This window comes from Mesocricetus auratus, unplaced genomic scaffold (assembly GCF_017639785.1).
Source record: "Mesocricetus auratus isolate SY011 unplaced genomic scaffold, BCM_Maur_2.0 Super-Scaffold_100018, whole genome shotgun sequence".
Classification (NCBI taxonomy): domain Eukaryota; kingdom Metazoa; phylum Chordata; class Mammalia; order Rodentia; family Cricetidae; genus Mesocricetus; species Mesocricetus auratus.
Window position 1 is genome coordinate 25,920,533 of NW_024429199.1, and position 20,418 is coordinate 25,940,950.

Below are 20,418 nucleotides of genomic sequence, written 5' to 3' on the forward strand. Positions count from 1 at the left end.
TGAAGGACACTGTAAATTGTTTGAGCTTCTTCTACTTCGGCTATATTAAACAAAGTTAAAAGACCTGTGTCTCCTTCCTTGCTCATTCTGGATGGCATCTGAATTGCACTTGTGAAACCAGAGTGGCCAAAAAGTCGGGGTGGGGGTCAGAAGTTACACATCCATGTTTGAGCTGAACTGATGAAGAAAAAAGTCCCGGATAAAACAGATCGCCCAAACATAGAAGAATTAAGAATGAGGAGAACCAATGAGGGTATAAATTGCTTTCAAATTCATCTCAGTGAGGTTATCACTAAAACAAAGTTTTGGAAGAATCTGCTAATAGACCCAATAGAAAAGAAAATGGCAACAAGTTTCTGCATGGTAAAAAGATAGTCTCCAGAATACTAGAAATGTTTAAGTGGATGATTTCTGTTTAAAAATGACATACGATAGATATAATAATTTATAACAGAGCACCCAGAGTCTGCATAATATTCTCACAACCCTCAGAATATAAAGAGTTCTAACAGTTCAATTTAATTCAGGGATTAAAGCAATTATGCATTTTGTACATATCACTGTATATTTGCTATTGGGTTATCAATTTCTTTCCTTCATATAAACTGCAAACATACAGCAAAGTTTTTAAAGTCAGATTCAAATCTCTTTGGATCAAGCTCTTTCCTCCTTCCCATTCCCCCCTCCCCGCAATGTGTGTACATGTGTGAATGCACACGTTTGGCTAGGTAGATGCCTGCGAATATGAAGGTCAGATATCCACATCAGGATTCTTCCTCTATCCCTTCTTGTTGTTGTTGTTTCTTTGAGACAGGCTTTCCCACTGGAACTAGAGCTCATCTCATTGAACAGACTGATTAGCCAGCAGCATTTGAAGCCAGCCTGCCTCTGCCCAAGCCCGGCACTGGGGTTTCAGATTCTTGCCGCTATTAGCCAACTTTACAAGATCGGTGGCGATTCCTGCATCCTCATGTTGACCCACCTATCCCCTGAGCCACTCTCCCCAGTCCTAGAGCGGGCTGGTCTGGCTTTGAGAGTTCACACTACACAAAAAGAGAACTCTTGTTTCCCTTTCACTGGCATGGTAGACTGACTCCCAACAAGAGTACATGAACACTTCCTGACAGCAGCGCATTAATTACTGATAGTAACATTTGTGAGAATTCTCTGATAAACGAGGCTTTGCTTCACAAGTCTAGCGAGTACAGGACGCCCCAACTTTTTTCCCAAGCCCAGTGGCTCAGACTTCGGACTTCCATTAGACCCCAAGGGGTTCACTGAGTGATGGAAATTACAGCTTCATAGGCATGCTCTACTAGAAAGACATCTCAGCCTGAGATTAGCTACAAAATGCGACAAAACCACCTTCCCGAGAAACGGTGTAGCTGCGAGCTTGTGGGCCATCAGTGCAAATGGCTCATCCTGCTCTAGTGGGCTGCTGTTAAGCCAAAAATCTCCTGAGCCAAGCTCTCTCGCAAGATTTCCTGTACTTCCTGTCTCCATGTGAGCCAGAAATACCCTGAGAACGACCTTTCTTGTGGTAATTCTTGCACTTCTGCTCTGGGATGAGGATAATCCCATATTGGGGAGAAATTTTTAAGTTGTGAAAACATTTTCGACACTCGGACATTCACATGAAGTAGTTCCCTTTTGGGATGATAATTGGAAATGATGCTTGTTTGGCCCTAACTCATCTCCTATAGGAAACATTCATATCCAACAGTCCAACATTTTGTAACTTCTCTGGAATATTTTTATAAGGAAATGCTCAGAATAATCTAAGAGAAATGTATATTCTGACATTTTTTATAAAGAAAGTGATCTTCAAGAAACATGCATGGAAGAGCTGTGTTTTTAATACATTAGCATCTGTGATATATCATATCATATATTTGTTTTTCTTTGTTCTTAACCCCTTTGTTTTAAGGGTCAGGATATCCTGATGCTAAGGACTCTTGCAAAATAACCGAACAAAAATAAAAATAGTCAAACACTTAGGAAACCCTTCAGTTGCTAAGTCGGGGAAGTTTGTGACTGAGGAGCGACTTGAAGACATTATTCAGGAAGTATGGTGTGGAGTGCAGCAGTCTGGATATTAAATAGAACCCTCTGATTCCAGAAATCTTCCATGCCCCCAGTCTAATGGGAGGGTGAGGTAAGAATCGGAAGGGTTGTCAAACTAGGTGGATGAGTCCAGTTGCTATAGAAATCTTTTTTATCTCAACAGAACAGATTAAAGAGAGAAATCTTGATGATAAATGGGTCATGGGTTTTTACTCATTGGGTTCTATGAACATGTAGTTGTTTTAGAAAAATTGCAATATTTTAATAATGAAATTCTCAGAGAAGCACTGTCCCAAATATATATTATACATATGTATACACACACACACACACACACACACACACACACACACACACACACAGGGTTTTAGGCCTCTTTTCATCTGCCAGGAAAGAAAACTGGTTTACAGTATACTTTTTCATCTAGAAGAAAAGGGGGGGATCACTTAATTCATTATGAAAAAAACAGACTTATTAACCGTAGTTTTAGAAGAAGAAGAATGACATGATTACAGTGAGCTTTACCGCTTTCAACTTCAAAAACAGAATGAAGTGGGAGCAACGGACTTTCTCCTCTTCCCCCAATTCTCCTCCATGCTCCCCCAAAGAAACATCAAATGATTGTGTGATCAACCAGCCGTAGGAATGTAGTGCGGGAGCAACAGCTTGTACATCAGCAAAATGAAGTGCCAAGCAAAACAGAGGCCTTTGCAAGGCAGAGACACCGAGCTCCAAGGAAGACAGGATTGTTACAATGTCTTTCAAGAAAACAGGGGCTTTCTGTGTGAATGTGCAAGTTCAAATTGTTCCTACAAACCCAATTTGCTGGCAAAAATGCCAAGCATAATGCCACCCCACTTTCGTTTATGTCCAGAGCCTTTCACATAAGCGACAGGGGGTATCTCTGTTGCAGCTTTGGCTCTGACTCTCAGGGTCAGCCCCTTCATCTCTGAGCCTCAGGAAGCAAGAGGCTTGGCCCACGGTTGTCCTCAATTCACCACTCTGGGGTGGGGACACAGTAGTCAGTGGCCCAGATATTAAGCCCACAGTGTGGTCTCTCTGAAAAAAAAAAAAGAATCATCCATACTTGCTTTTCCAGGCCATTTATGACCCCCTACCAACACCCTTTAAAATGATGACTACCCTTTGAAAATGGGTTTTTAACCATCCCGAGCCACGTGTCCAGGCTAAACAGGCACCCTGTGCATATGCATAAGGACCTTGACACTTCCCTAATCCACTTTTTTCCAGTTAGCTTTGGAATGTGATTCAATGTTGTTTCCTTCCAGCTGAAGGGCAGCTGAGGTTACAAGGGGATTTGACTAATAGACCAAAAAAACCCGGACAGTTTGCAGAGATCTTTGACAGCAAAGTGGGTGGGGTGTAGAAGAAGGAAGAAGAGAGTTTGAACTGCGGTCCTTAAGATCAAACCGCCCCCCATCCCATGCAGGCACAGTGGACAGACAAGGCAGGCCCCCCGCCGGGCCCTCCAGAGAGAAGCAGCTACAGAGGAGTTCTGGCAGAATGCAGCTTCCCGTTTTGCTGAAAGCTCCTTGGGATTTACAGAACTTGTGTCTGGGAAGCTTCTAGGCTTCCTGTGCCATAGGAGTTAACCCCTCACCTGGCACTTCCAGTAACTAGCCTGTGAGGGGCCCCGCTCAGAGAGTCATGCAATACGGAGCCCCGAGTCTTTGCCTGAAGTCTTTCGTGGCTAAGCCACTTGACAAACTTGACAAGCAGCAAGAAAGCTCATAGGAAACAAACGAAACGGGAGGAAGAAGAGGGAAGGCGAAGGCTGAAGCCTCGATGGCTTTTTTTTTTTCCTCCCCGCTGTCGTTCCAGCTGTAGCCTGGGATTAATTAAGTGCTGTGAATTCAGTGCCTGAGAGAAAAAGAAAATGCACTGTATCTCTAAGGAAGGAAGGAGTCCAGAGACGGTTTCTCAGCAGTGAGGAACCTTAGGTTGTGCATTGGTCTCATCTCGTCGCCAGTGTTTTGTGCAGGGGCTGGGAAAGCCAGAGAGGCTGTGCCAGGCTGGAGGAGACTTGTCTTTCCAAGGCTGGAGAGGATTTCACGCGGGTTTGCCTGCAGCTGCCCGGGAAGAAATTCCCCTCTGGTGGCAGCAGCCGCAGCAGCAGCGGCGGCGGCGGCGGCGGCAGCGGCGGCGGCAGTAGCAGCGACGGCGGCAGCCCTACCTCCTGTTCTGGGGAACAGGGCAGAATGCCTGTGCTAGAGCGGTACTTCCACTCCGCAGAACTAGGCAGGAGGTGGACGGCCCCAGAAGGTGTGCTGCCCTCCGCCCTAGGCAGCAGGCCGGGGTGCCAGCAGGGGCCGCTACCCTGGGACTTGCCAGAGATGATCAGGATGGTAAAGCTGGTTTGGAAGTCCAAAAGTGAGCTGCAGGCAACCAAGCCGAGAGGCATTCTGGAAAATGAAGACGCTTTGCACAGCTTCCCAGGTAAACGGATGGTGGGGTGCAGAAGGTGACCTAGTCAGGTCTCATCGCTCTAGATCCCCTTCTTGGGTCAAGGAAGGAAGGCAAGTTGTGCGGACAGGGTTTAGGGGCTGACTTACAAACGTTTGCTCTATTGGAAAGCGTCTTAAAGTTGAGTGATGGATATGCTGAAGGAGTGTTAGAATGGAAATTAACAAACCTAGTGCAGGAGTCAACTTGCTGCAGGCTTGTGCGGGGTCAAATATTGAGTTTCAGACCCCAAGGGGAGAGGGTGAAACTGAACCCTCTCATGTCCATCCTACCCCTAACATTTCTTGTCCATAGTTAGAAACGTCTCCAGCAGAGTGGTTTCCTTGAGTTGCTTTTTACACTTCTTCATGTAAAGTAAAAATGCACCCTCCAAATTTTAACTATGCAGCTTACATCGTATGTGTATCATGTTCCCAGAACTGAGTGTAGTCTGCATGTTTTTCCAATCCTTGCCCGGCCTCAGTCTCCCCTTTGACCATTACCCCTACAGAGATGAAGGAAAACTTAGCTACAAGTGGGAGATAATGAGTCAGAAGGGCTTTTTTTCATGTCATAGGAATGTGCCGTTTGGGATGGGACAGTTGGTTGGACCTTTGCTGCATTTCTAATGGGGGACTGGGGGAGGGGGGACTACAAAGGTACCTTCGGGGACTCTGTAAGCGACAAATGCCACAACTGATGGCTTGGTGCTCCGTTCCTCTGGGGAATCTGTTGGTGGGTGCTTGGGAGGCAGCGGGTTTACTTGAGAAGACAGCAAGCATATGAGTGTGCTCATGCCTTTTAAGTCCTGGCCATCCCCATGCAGTGGAACCCTGACAAGGTCAGTGATGAGAGCTGGAGCATATGAAAAAGACAGTCCAAAGGTCATCTCCCTTTTTCTCATGGGAATGGGCTGAGAATAAAAACTCCCCCGATTTTCTCTCAAATAACTATGGCAGAAAGGTTTGCTGTTGTTTGTTTGCTTGCTTTTTTGCAACAATATGCCTAATAATTTACAAAGAATATTATTGAAAAGTAGTGCTCCTGGTGGGAGGGTGTCTGAAAAAAAAAAAAACGTTCTTTAGTAAACAATGAGTATTTGAGCACTTAGAAGAGAGAAGGGAAGCAATCAGCCTGAGGTTTGTGTGGCATTTGCAAGATGGAAGCCAATGGAAATGGGTCTTGGTCAGAAGAAATGAGGTAATGGGAAAGTCATTCCTATTTCATGGGAGCAGGGCAAGGAAAACAGAAAAGGCCACCTAGGCAGAAAATGCAAGTATGGCACTCCAACTGCTCTTACCCCTGGCTTGTGTCATTAACGAGATGATTGAAATTCACATTTAATTCAAATGACGCCTTTTCATAGTCTCCTCAGCCATCACTCGTCAGAGCATGCATCCGCAGGGGAAGGCACACTTCATTCCTTCCACGCCATGCCAGCCGGGTCTGACTCCTGAAGGGAACTTGTTCAGAAGGAAAGTTGAGCCTCTCACAACCCTCTAATGGTTCCTCCCTTGTCCCTGACCATGGAAAGTGTCCTAACTGAACCCTGTATAGAAAGCAGCACCCATTGGTAGCCTACTCTCCTTGCCTGCAATGGGGTGGGTTTCATGTAAATGAGCACACACACACACACACACACACACACACACGCGCGCGCGCACACACACACACACACACACACACACACACACATGCACACACATCCCAGGGATGTCTGTCTGTTCTACCTGCCTCCCCATTTTCTCAGGGATAGAGCAGTCTCAGGATGTCTGACGTGAGTACAAAACCTTCTTACCCATCAGCACAGAGACAAGATGATAAATTCAGAGATAAGAGACATCGCCTTCCAAGTTGTCTGCCACCTTAGTGCTCTGCAGAGACATCATTTCCACCATTTGACCATAGCAGTTGTTCCCAGCTATATGTAGGGAGTAGGGAGGTATGCAAGAAAGCACCAAAACCAACAAAACTACACGGGAATCTCTCTCTCTCTCTCTCTCTCTCTCTCTCTCTCTCTCTCTCTCTCTCTCTCTCACACACACACACACACACACACACACACACACACACACACACCTCTCACACATTTACCTCACAATCCCCAGTCAATTTAAACTTGACAATATTATTAAGCAACCCTGCGCATCAAGCGGTGCCTGCCTCCAAGTCTTGCCCTGTGCTTAGAAAGCCTTTCTTTGCCTCAGTCTACAAAATTCAGTTCAAGCAGCACTGCCTCTCCACAACTTCCCAGATAGCAACTTTACCTCAATGTATAATGTGTTACACACAACATTTTGCCTTGCTATGACTGAAAACAGGGAAACTAAATATTATAAATTCTGTGTATATTTGGACGCCCTGTGATAACAGATGAGTAGGTCTAAATGTTTAAAAAAAACCACCAAACTGTGGAAATTCTGAATAGCACCAACAGCCACTTTACAGGGCTCTAGTGATGAATGCCACAGGCTCCTAATATGTTTAATGCAGCCTTCAGAAGCTCCAGGGCTCCCTCTCACTTGTGAAGGGCATCAATATTTGTACTTATGTTTCTTTAGACAATATTAGAACTCTGTTCTTTACAAGTGAAAGAGAAAAACGTCTGAGGTGCTTTGTTAGGTAAAGGAAAGAATGAAAGAAAAGCTGAGAAAATAAATAGAAGCATGCATCCATGAGAAATTCAGTATGAAATACACAAAATCCCAAGCCATGGGAAACAGAAGAGGGCTAAGTTCTGGGGCGGTGATAGGTCAGCATGCCCTGGGAGGTTGCTCCAAGCAGCGGGCTGGAGGGAGCTTTCAGGAGGTATGGGGTGGATGCCTGACTGCCTGGCGAGTGACACTAAGCTGGGCATTGTCCAAAGTAATAATAGTCATTGACTAGCTGAAGTGACAATGCCTTGGTAACACTCCTATCTTTTATCCCCCTTTCTTAAAAGCTAACCCCTGCATTTTAGAAATGAGGTGAACCCTTCAGAAAGACTCAGTATTTGTTCCACAGTCCCCCCAGGGCAGGATCTCAATAGTTTAGCTGAGTCACAAAACTTTTACATGATCAGAGCACGTGCCTGGGGGCTTAGATTCACACTTCAGGGAGGACGTTGTTTCTATAGTTACCTGTTGGTGGGGCAGACAGGAGAACTCATGATTCAAAACCTCAGTCAAACAAAGAAACAAAAAGTAACAGTCTCATCCTAAATAGGTCAGGACTGTGTCTTCTCTACATTTTTCTACTTATTTGGAGGGCATTTGCTTTAGGTGGAAGCCCCAAATACTGGGAAGGGGTGGAAAACGGTCCTCATTGGTCCTTAAGGCTTAAATAAAGCAAGCAGGCCCAAAAGACAAGAGTGAGGGTGGGTAGGAGGGTAGGAGTAGGAGACGAATCAGTGGTTTCCCCAATGTCAGGGGTACAAGCATTCCTATAACCCTCATTCTAGCCCCAGCCAGTTTACGTTCAGACGCCCCCAGCAGGACCCACTCTTACTTGAATAAATAATTTACTTTGAGATTCAATCAAATAACTGCAAATTCTTCATCTACTTTCCTTTTGGTGTCTCCAATCTCAATTGTGTATCATTTTCCTTATTTATTAGGTCTCTTCTTTCAGTAGCCTCTGGTCGCAGAAAAATATGAAAACCCAGAACCCATTTCAAATAGAGAAAGAACACAACCATTTCCCTTTGGCTCTTACTTGTCATGTACTTCAAGAAGAATACAAATATCAGAAATGTGCTTTATACCCAGCTCTGAATATCAAATGTCAGACAAGAAAGTCTGCAGAAGCGTTCCAATTCCGGAACTCTGCAATTTAAATTGACACTTACAGTGTCATTTTAAAATCTCTTAAGTAGCAAATGTGACATAAACCATGTTGAAGAGTGAGCACTAGGATCACTATAATTCAAGAAGCATTTATTGGGTGCTTGGTGTATACCGTGAATTATGCTGGACAACATTGACTGAGTGATGAATCAAAGGTTTAATGAGGGAAGAAAGGCAGCACATTTATGAATCTGAGCTCTGTCTGCTGCTTCGGTGTGCAAACAAACACTCGCTAGTTTAAACTTCTCTGTCCACTCAAAATATTGACTGGAAAGCGGGTGAAATAAAACACACTCCTAAAAATTCATATGCACTTTCAAGCGCTCATCGGGGCTTAATGATTTCATTCAAAACAGACCAAATTGCTTTGAGAAAAGAAGCAATTAGCCTCAACAGGGGATGCGCTGAGATTAATTCATAACATTTCTCCAAGGCTGCTGCTGCCTGTAGACATTAGCCTATTAGCCTACATTCAGTCTATAGCTTTACTGACGAACGTCATTGATGGTGTCATCCCTCCTTTAAATGGAACATTAAAGCAAGTCAAAACCAAAACACAAGCCAGGTGCGATAGATCATGCTGTAATTCCAGCACTTGAAGGCAGGGACAGAGAATTGCTATGAGTTTAGGAACATCCTGAGTCACATGATAAGTCTCAGGCCAACCTGAGCTACAAAATGATACCCTACCTCAGTAAATAAATAAGTAGATGTAAATCAATAACTTTAAAGAAGAAGAAAAGAAAAAAAAGGTCTCACTTTGAACAAAACCTGTGCTTCCCATAAATTTGTTTTTCTGAACAACAGACACACAAATATAAGGCAATTTTCCCCAGGTCCCATAATTCCAGTTGGTTCTGAGTCCTTGAGAGAGGCTCAAGAGACAGACTGTAAGTCTCAAACTGAGATTTAAACCTGTGTAAATCCTGCATACACACTGATTGGCTGTGTGATCTTGGGCAAGTTAACACCATGGTATCTCAGTTTCTCTTCTACAAGAGGGAATAATAGTAGAACCTTCACATAAGGTTATTGAGAGGATTAAATGAGCTAATACCCATAAATCAATCTGGAAAGACCTTAAACCAGCAGTTCTTGGTAAATGATGGATATAACATATGCATACTAATGATCTCTCCCCTTGACACCTTCTCTCACACCCTCTCCTTCCTCCGTTCAGTCATAGGGCCTTGTGTTCTATCTGGAATCTTTCTGTTGCCTCTGACAACAATACACATCCCGGATCTCCTCTTCCATTCTGTGATTTACATCAGCAGTGTTAAAACTCTAATCCTTCAGTGATTTTTCCAGTGTCTTCAAAGAAAACTCTCTATCCTTTCATTCCACACCCAACTCTCCATTCTTGGGAGCTACCTCACTTTCCCAGGCTTGGCTGTCACTGATGGCCTCTGAGCTCTCCTCTCTGCTTTGTACTTACTGTTCCCAAGCCTTAAAATGACTTCCGTCCAGGTTTCCAGTTCCTCCCATTCTCTAAGATCCTACCCACATCCTGGGCCCTTCATCAAGCCCTCCTAAATGTGGTTGGTCCTCTAGAGTTGTGCGTTTTGCACATGGAGATTCAGTCCATTGTGAAATGAAAATAATAACAAAAACGCATATAGAACATATACAGACTTTTTCTTGTCATTCCTTAATAGCTATATGATAACTATTTACACTTTGCTCCAGTATTGAGATTATAGATGAGCTGGAAATGGTCTGGAGAATGTAGGAGGATGTGCACAAGCCATGTGCCAACCTTAGCCACTTTACCCAGGGACTTAAATATACATGAGTTTGGTACTCACATGAAGTCCTAGAGCCAATTCATGTGAATAACCAGTGATGGCTATGTGTCTTCCTCTCCCAGAACTTTGTTATTGTTTATTTCACAGACAAAACACTTTATTTTGTTATAGTTGGTGTACATCTGCTTCCTCCCCTCCTAGAGTCCCTGTTCTTTGACAGTCTGGAGAACATCCTATTTTCTTTGTATTCTCCCTAACATGTTTTTCTTGTCAGCCACTGAATATGTTTTGATAGGCGAAAAATACTATCCGAAGGAATAAAATCATTTACAAGCTGTCATTAAGTGCATAGATGAATACGTCTTATCCAAGAACAGATCATTCAAGAAACATGAATTCAAGTCCTTCCCTTTAGTGGAATCGTTTTTAATCTTCTATTCTTGCAAAGGATTAGTCATGATAGCTTTTAAAAATAAAAGAATACACAAGAGTGAATTTCCAAATTCAAAACTAATGTGTGATAGTACTTTGTTCTCCAGGAGAAGTTGTAATTCACTGATAATTACAAATTTTAAGTACAAATGCGTGTGAGTTCTGGGCACATTTTTATACTTTTCACGTAATTGCTATGTTTAGGTATCTTGTGGTATTTTGTATAAAGTTTCCTAAGCTGCTTTGGTTTTTGGCTTTGTTTTTGTTTGTTTGTTTGTGTTTACTACTGGCACTCAGAATATTTCCCGACATGGTTTCAAAGGCAGAATGTGCAATGTCAGTGTTTACCTGGCCCTACCAATGAGCTTTTGATGCTGCCGAAGGCTGCTCTTCCCATGCCCTCTGCTCTTTGCCTGGAAACAGTCTCATTTCCTCCCCTGCCTTCCTTCTTACTTTAAACAAGCCTGGTTTAACTTCAGGGGAGCACTGACTTACACACCAAGCTAACCTCTCAAAGGAAAACATTGGCGAGGGGTTAGAGAAACACCAAAAGCTCCTCGATGTTTTTTGACTCACAGAAGCAACTGAAAGTGTGTGCTTTGTTCTAGTGAGTTCTAGTCCCTAGCTTCGGCTATCGTTATTCTTCGAGGTAAACAGAATTCGTCTCACCCTAGTGAAAACAGTAGGCAAAGCTCACAGGCAGTACCTGTGGTTTTTGTATGCCTAGACACACCCAGCTCTCTTCCTTTTCCAGTGCTTTCCCCTGGCGTTTCCATACATTTCGCTCTTCCATACATTTCTCACTAGAACTGACACCAACCCCAAGGATGCTGAGAAACTACTCCAAGAGAAGAGTTCCGTATCTTTATGCTTGCCCTAAATTTCCTCAAGCTACAGATTTCCAAACCCTCCCTTCAAAGTGTGTCTAAACCAAGGCCTGTCCTACATGTCTTGAATGTTTTGCTACCTTATCGGGGACACTTGGGGTCTGAGGGAGCTCAAGAGCCTGCAGATCCCATCTTATCACTAGAGGCAAGACAAAACTGAAAATCATCTTGTGTACAATTAGAAGAACATTTGGCAAAGATGAAGCACGACCTAGTTGCATATGGCCCTGAGTCCAAGGGACAAAGCTTACTGCAGAGAGAGAGAGAGAGAGAGAGAGAGAGAGAGAGAGAGAGAGAGAGAGAGAAATTTCTAGAAGGGGAAAAAGAACAAAGTTCAAGAGAGATTGGATGGTAACTGCTTGAATTTGGTAACAGAAACAGAGAGATATAAGAACTCAAATAAAATAAAATAAAGATGCTACTGTCCCTGAGAAATAAGTATAAATGCTTGGTTAAGGTATTAAACAGAAAAAGTAAATCGTTGTGGGTAAGGCAACAAGGCAGCCTATTTCTCTTTTCAGCCAATCACAATGCAAAAACAAAGCCAAAGACCTTTGCTCTTTCATGTTTCCTTCCCTAAGTCTTTTAGATGCCCTAAGTGTCTCACTTAATTAACCGCCATACATCCATCATAGGAACTTCAGAAAACCCAATGACATCTAGGGGGGTCTGTGGAAATCTTATTCAAAAAAATTCACAGAATTTGCCAAAGATGATTAGTAAAAGAATAAGATAAAGGGATGGGCACAGAAGACCCTGGGAAGGAAGTGAGGTTGGGTTGCTTTGGAGAACTGGATTCAAATACCAGCCATGCAATCTGCACCACACAGGCAGTCACTGCGGCAGATACAAAGCAGAGACTTCAGAGCACCATACTCAAGTGCATGATGAGACGTAGCCTGTTTCTCTTCTTCAGCCAGTCGAATCTGGGTTAGTTCATCAGCTGTCCCACAGATTCTGAGGCAGTTCTCAAGCCTGCATGGAGAATAAGAAATGTTCAGCTTTCTAATTAGCAACATGGTGTTCGGTCTCTTCTGATTAGCGTGTGTCTTTTAAATGAATACTTTTCACCACCTATGTCTGCAACTGAATAATCCCAATACACAGGCGCGTGCGTGTGCACACGAGCACACACATACACAAGCACGCACGCGCTTGCAAGCACATACACCTTCTCCTGTGCTGTCTCCTCTTTCCTCCCAGGAACCACAAGCGTGAGTCTAAATCTTACCCCATTAATATATTGAATATATTATGTGAGCAAAGAGTAAAGATAACTCCTTTGTGATCTCCCAGAGGGCAGTTCCTATTTATTGTTCTACTGCAAACTCACCTCACACACTTGCCTATGTGCATGCATCACACACACACATACACACACACACACACACACACACGCTGTTATTCTGAACCGCCACTTTCCCTTCTCAGCCTCACTATACCATTCCTAATCATCGTCACTGGATCTTTGGTATACAGCACAATATGCCCTAAGGAATACAAGATAAATAAAGCTCATGACCATCTAGCAAGAGGTTTTATTTCCATTCTGCATTGGTTGAGCTACTATGGGATGAACCCTATACCTGAATGTTTCTTACTCAACATGGCTTCATGTACTTTGATTCCCAGGCATATGTGGAATTCAAATAAACCCTCTCATAACCTTTCTAGTTGGTTTCCACATTAAAAGTTATGTTTTTTCTATCTGCTACTAATTGGAACTGTGGTCATCATTATGCAGTTTCTTGTACTCTGGTCAGATCTGTTACGTTTTCACTGTATGAATGTCTTCATTGGAAATTCTGTGCTCTCTTCCCCTCCTTTCCATGACCTGACCTCTGAGCAAAGGAAACTCTGGGAGGAACAATCATGGCTGCCTCTTTCAGGATGGCTGACATTAGAGATAGCTGCTGCCTCTTCCTCATATCATACTGGATGCTAGAATACTGGTTCCCTTCTTTTCTTGGATCTGTGACTAGTTCCCTGTAGAAGAAAATATTCATCTAAGACAAACTGATGTACCATCAGGAAATAGTGAGTTCTCCAAGTGTGTAAAGTAGAAAGCCAATTGTCTGCCCTCTTTAAGACACAAAAGCCCAATTACTTGGTTTGGCGACACACTTACTTGGTTTGGTGACACAGGCTTGGTAAAATGTTAATAAACACCATTGAATGAAAATAAAAATTTAGAGACATTTTTAAATGTTTCAAATCTTCCAAAACTATCCTCTGAGACCACAGAATGCAAAAACAGTGTTTTAATATCATAAGCAAATACTTCTTATACTATACAACAACCAAGGATCAAAAATGTAGACCCAACATAGGAGAGACTGAGGACTAAATTGACTGGTTAGTTACTCAAGATATTCAGAAAAGAGAAGTCGAGTTCCTTTTATAAAGCATTTTGATTGAGTAATTATCTTTTGACAGTATGGTGCCACAATCCTGAAACCAAGAAGGAGAGAAGGAATTTGGCTTCTTAGAGGTTAGAACTACACAGACCGCTTGTGATAACAAAGTAGAATGGCATACATTTTATAATACATAAACCAACAGTCTCTGGAAAAAAGATGAAGGGGCAGGAGCATTTTTCAACTAAATTTTAGTGGCTATCACATGCCAGATACCTTCTTTGGTTCCTTAGGAAATTAAAACTCATGAACTAAGGACACTGAAGTAGATAGATAAATGATAAATAGAAACAGGGGGAAAGAATAAAGTATATAGATGTGATATACAACATGCTAGAGTTACAGATGGAAAATCTATGACAACTGTCAACACACAAGGGAGTGATTAATCCCGTCTGTACAATAGGCACTAAGGATCAAAACAAAAGTAATTTTTTGAGATGTTACTAAGGTAGGTTATATATCTGCAAATGAAGAAGAGATAAAAGACCAAACCAGAAAAAAAAGCCAATATGACTAGATGCAAGAAATGCCGGGGAATGTCAAATTGTCGAATATGGATTCTGTCAAGGATGGGATGCAGGTGAGATTAGAAAACCAGGAAGCTGGGTTGCCAATGGCTTGATCTGCCTCCCTAAGGAGTATATCATACAGTCAATGAGAAGATTCACATGATTGTAGTGGGATGTGATGAGACAAATTTTCCAGTTATACCACTGTTACAACAGTGGCCTGGGAAAACAAAGGCCTGGGTGGAGGGGTGCTAAGGAGTTTTAAACTGGTCACATTCGGTGACCATTTTGGTATATGCTGAAAAGTTTGAAAGAGTAATATTTTGCCTTTGTTCCCAAGTGCTAATACATGCACATGCACAAGCACACACACAAGAAATACTGTACAAATAATTTTACTATGTGATACACTCATCCTGAATGCCCAGAGTTCTTGATTATTCTACCTGGAGCTGCCAGCCCAGAATGTTCATTTCTTCCTCAAATTCAAGACAGTTTGACTTTATTTCTCAATGTAAGCAAAGCCTTTTCCTCCCATCAGCCTTGTCATATTTCTTTCTGTTTTGAGGTTGCCATTTAAAGATTTTTTTTTAAAGAACAATTCCTCCAAGGATAGGTAGCACAGAATGGACGATAAAGTGCAGAGTAGGAATGGGCTTTATTGTTGTTGTTAACATAGTGAGTTAGGTAAAGTGATATACTTGTAAACACATGTGTATGCTAGGTATTCCGTGAGAACTAGACATTGACTGACGACTAGTCACCTTCCAGACTCACCTAGGAAGGCTTTGTTCTATTCGGTACAGCTGTGTCTTTAAGGTGGTTTAAAAAAAATCTCCACAAAATGTTAGAACATTTTCTTTTTTGGAAAAAAATTAACACAAACTTAGAAAAGTTCAAGAAATGATTGGGAATACAGAGTGGTCAACTAACTTGGTACACAATTTGGAGTGAAGTATGAAGGGAAACAAAAAGACTTTCAAGGGACCAGATGACATGTAGACAAGAACTCTTGATTCTTGTAGAACTATCGAAAGTAAATAAAAAGTATCTATTTAAACTACTCTATTAAAAATAAGGAAACTAAAAGCCCGCAGAGGTCACACATACTTAGAGCCCCAGAACTGGCAATTCATTGCACAGGGTCAATTCAGTCTCTTAACAACTAGCCAATCTATTGATATAACTGCAGTGTCCATTACGGTCAAACCCCAAAAGAGTCTCAAGTCCAAAGTGGCTAACAGTCTCTCTAAATCTAATCTAATCCATCTTTTTTGTGTGTTCTTAACTACTTAACATCTCTGTGACTATATATTGTGTAAGTGCATAGTGTCTGCCTGTACCTGAGCAGAGAGCATTCTGTTTATAGGTTGAGTATCACTAATATGAAAACCAGAAATCAGCATGTATCACAAGAGGAAAATTCCACACCTGACACCATGTCACAGTCAAAAGGAATACATACAAAAATATTATAAAACTACATTCTTTCTATGTGTATAAAGGTTATACAGAAAGCAAATAAACTTCATGTTTAGACTTAGATCCCATCCCCAGAATGTTTCATTCTGTATACGCCAAGTATTCCAAAAGCATTCTTTTAATCTAAAATCTGGAACACTTATAGTCCTAAAAATTTCAGACAAGGACTACTCTAGTTCTCCATTTAAATGTGTGCATGTATTTGTAAAAAATGAGAAAGAAGGAAAGCAAGAGATGGCCTTCTCTTATTTGCAATCAGATTGAGGATATAACTCAGTGGTAGATGCTTGCTTAGCATGCCCGAGGCCTCAGGTCCAATCCCTAGTACTGAAAAAAGAAAGAAAGAGAGAAAAGAAAGAAAGAAATCAAACTTAGATTATTAAATGCCTAGACAGATCCCAATCCCTCATTTTTTGAATTTTTCCATCTAGACTGCCTGTCACATACTAAGTGGGTAGCTGTCTACCAGATCAAAATCTCAGAGGTAAAAGAACCAGGATTGTGAGGGTAAAGAAAGGTTAGATATAAGGGGAAGAGACTCAAGTGGAAGCCATCATAGGTCATGGCCACACTGCCTGGGTAGCTCCGCTTCTTTCCACATCGCTCCTGGAAGCAGAGGTCCAAGAGTTTGGTCCAGACTAACCCAGTGTGGGATGACTGGAAGAGCGTTGTTCTGGAGCTGAGAAGATGGCTCAGTCATTAAACTACTTCCCTTGCGAGCAAGAAGATGTGAGTTCAATCCCCAAAAACCACAGGAAAAAGCTTGGAGCCATGGTGTAGTAGTCTTGCAGTGAACTTGTAACGGTGGCCACACCCCCATGGGCATGGCTCAGGCAGACAGAGGCAGAAAGAGGAAAGCTTGAGGCGTGGCTTTCCTTTGCTCCTTCCTTTCTGGTGGGTCAGCTGATCTGGTAGGAAGAGCAGAGAAGCATTCCCGCAGTTCTTTGTATTTTGTGTGTATTTGTTCCCCAATAAATACCCATTATTTATCTTGGGTCTAGTGAATAATTACATCCTCACCTTCAGTTGGTGCCTGATGTGTGCTTGGGTGGTCCCACCACAGCCACACATTGGGCACCATTTTGTTACAAGCACTCTTTTCCACCAGCCTGATCCCACAGTCACATGAGCCCCAAATGAACACTCAGAGACTTATATTAATTTTAATACTGTTGGACAATGACTAGGGCTTCTATTGGATAGCTCTGTCTTAATTATTAACCCACAACTACTAATTTATGCATTTCCATTTTGTCTTGGCTTACTGGAGAATATAGGACCTGCAACTCCTTTGCCTGCTACATCGCAACTGTTTTGGGGCATCTCTCTTTCCTACCTTTCCCAGACTTCTCCTCCTCTCCTAGTCCAGCCTGCCTTCCTGCCTCATTGGCCCAACAGTGCTTTATTCATTAACCAATAAGAGAAACATATACAAAAGGACTCCCCCATCACCATGGTGCATACCTGTGAGGCCAGCACTGGGGAGGTAAAGACATGTGGTTTTGTGGGGCTTACAGGCTAGCCAGACTAGCCCATTGGATAATTTCCATGACCTTGTGAGAGATCCTGCTTTAGAAAACAGCAGGTAGCTGAGGTTGTCCTCTGGCTCCTACACAGTGCAAACATACACACACACCCAAAAAATGTGAGTGTGTTAGCATGTTTGCCCATAAGCCACTGTGGGTTAGCTTCTTCGGGACCCTTATGCAAACAGCACTTCATGTACTCCATGGGCTGTGGTCAACATTTTAGTAAAGGCTGGGAAAGCCCATGCCTGACCACTTGTTTTTCTTTCTTGTTTCTCTAAGTTGTCTGTGACCCCAACAAAAAAAAGTGCAGCCTTTGGTGGGGACATTTTCCTCCCTCTTTCTTCTGTATCCCTCACTCTGTGCAGAAGTTTGCTTAGCTGTCTGCAGTACACCATGAACAGCCTACCTGCCACCCAAATAAACTAATAGAAACCCAATCAAACTGACTTCTCCTACTTCATGCACAGTGGGCTTTGTTCCATTAAAAAATGAGACCCTACTTTAAGCCACAGTGAAACTTCTTTTTGATACTTAAAAAGCAACGGCAGTGGGGGGTGAGGGATGGTCAGCACTTTCCGATGTTGTTGTTAATTATTTTTATTCATGCTCCCTGTACCCCTGTCTCTAGCCAAAGCAGAAACAGTGAAATGCCATAAAATAACCCACTCTCGAAGTATATTTGGCCTGACAGGAAACAGGAAATACCAGAAAAGATCACAAGAAAAGCTGTAATCATAAGATTTCTAGCCTAATTCTTTTGACGTCAGCAGTTTGGATAAGTCAGATAAGCCATCGCAAGCATCCGCGGCTCCAGAGCGCCAACCCAAATACTCCAAGTGCATCTTCAACCCTTTTGAACTCTCGCATTGTTGTTTAGCCCCTGTTCTCCTCTTTCCCCAAGAAGCATATCCTGAAATTGTGAGTTATGGGTTAGTGCCAACATTAAGGTATTCAAAGACATTACACAGAGCTTCTAAATCGGTCCCATGGCCAATCCGTCTTGCTTGGTGTATTATAAACTCTGGACAGAACTGAGTGTTTATAAAGACACAAGAAAAGTCTGGTTCATCTCAAAAGGAGTTTGCTTCCTAAATTTTAGCCTCCCCAATCTTTGTGGTGAATCTGTGGCTACAAAACACCCCCTGTTAAAATGTTTAAAAAGATGTATTACTAAACCCAAGTTATTTAGTAACATCTTTACTGTTTTCACCTTCCTTGGGCTGCTGCCCATCTTAACTCCCTAGCACAACAAATTAATAGGCTGGCTAAATATAAATTAGGGGGAATACTCTCCCCTCAGAGTTTTCTTAACTTCAGAACCAGAACTGTGGAACTCAACCATTATATAATTCGCAGAAGGGCGCAAGCTTATGCATAGGCTGTTCAAGTGGTAAAATAAGAGTTTAAATCAAGAGTTAACAAAGGGCTGGGAATGTTGCTCAATGGGAACACATTTTCCCAGTATGTGTAGCACTCTGCGTTTGATCCCTAACACTGAAAAAAATATCACAAGCAAATTTTAAGTAAAAAGATTGAGAAAAAGAACCATTTGCACAATATCAACCCGGTTCCAAAAAAAAAAAAAGGTTTCTAAGTTCATAAAAGCTTACGCAAAGTCATAAAATCATTGTGTCAGGGTGTAACAAAAGCCCTATATAAAGGGGAGGAGAGACAAACAACTAGGAGGAGGAATTAAAGAAAACTGACGTCTGAACTTATGAGCAGGCAGGCAAAGGGGAGACAGAAATGATGACAAACCCATTATCCGCAGGAAGAAAAACATTTTTCCTGGCTTTGAGTGTGTGGAACAATTTTTGATGGAGGCCCTTCGTACGGTAATGGAGGATGTCCTTCTAAGGAATTTAAGCAGATATTTAGGTGTGCTACTTCCCATCTTTCAGTGGGAGATGCTGCCAAAGAGACCACTCATCATGCCTATTGAGAGAATGGTGATCACAGGTCATGACTCTGGGCTGGTGTGACACCAGGAATCAAGACTGTGTACATGATTTGGAAGAGACAAAAGGATTGCAACCTTGTGCGCCTGTAAGGTCAGAGTACAGTCTCCCTGAGTACCCAACTCAGGGAGCTCTGTCAACCCCATAATAGGCATGCCTAACAATAAAATTTTCAAAAAAAAAACTTGTAAAACTGCCTTTGGTCAGTGACAGACATTTGGCTGTATACATATGATGCTAGGTTTTTCCAAGTAATTCGCATATGAGCCTTGAGTCTTTACCTGGTTCTACCTGATATTCTTTATCTTGAGGGCCAGCGCGAAGCCATTGGCTTCACTGACATCTCAGTACAGCTGTAGATACTCAAAAACAAACTCTGAATTCAAAGTTGAGAGTAAGCAGAATACATCTAAATACGGTTTTTATTTTTCTTGAACCCGTTTCCCAAACTTTGCCTAGTAATCAATTCAATTAAAAAACTATTAATAATTAATTAACCCATTGATTCCAAAAACTTAAACGAAGTGTATGTGTGTGTGCGTTTTGTGTGTGTGTGTGTGTGTGTTTGTGTGTGTGTAGATTAGAAGATAAATACTACAAACAAGAGGAATTCTTTCTGTGCAGTACAGAAATGTCCAGCAACTGAGTATTTGGGGCATTGGGAGCTGTAGTGCAGACAGCTTTAACTCCTCCACTTACAAGTTAACTTACAGAGGAAGCATCAGAGTGTGGCATGGCCAAGGGGTGGGGCTACAGGAGCCACATTAACTACAGCAAGAATACAGGCTCTTGCCTTGCTTAAGAGTAATTCATACACCAGACACGAAACCTGCAATGCTGAAAACATACAAGGAAATTTGATTGGACAAAATAACTACTTTCTAATGTGAACAACAGAAAACAGAAAAGAAAAAGACTAAGGTACCCAAAGAAGGAAGAATCTAGAAGGTACCAGCAAAAGTTTGTGATTTATTGTGCACCTTAAACTTCTTAAAACTGAGTCCCTGACAGTTCCCCAAAGTGGAAGTGATCCTTGGCTATCAGCTACTGAGTTAAATTTGCCCTTTCCTGCAGCCTACAGCCCAGTTGTATGCAGATACAA

The 20,418-nt window shown here is 42.3% G+C and overlaps 1 protein-coding gene across 2 annotated transcripts in view; it reads left to right on the forward strand.

The window, feature by feature from the left end:
* Pde7b (phosphodiesterase 7B) overlaps positions 1–20,418 on the forward strand; it is a 307,639-nt gene that overhangs the window by 155,449 nt on the left and 131,772 nt on the right. The window contains exon 1 of one of the 2 annotated variants that reach the window (XM_005065832.4): positions 4,045–4,521. The exons of the other annotated variant lie outside the window; for it this stretch is intronic. Coding sequence (XP_005065889.1) covers positions 4,284–4,521 — 238 coding nt within the window. The 5' untranslated portion in view covers positions 4,045–4,283. Of the gene's footprint in view, positions 1–4,044; positions 4,522–20,418 lie in introns of those variants that run through there. 2 annotated transcript variants of the gene reach the window in all.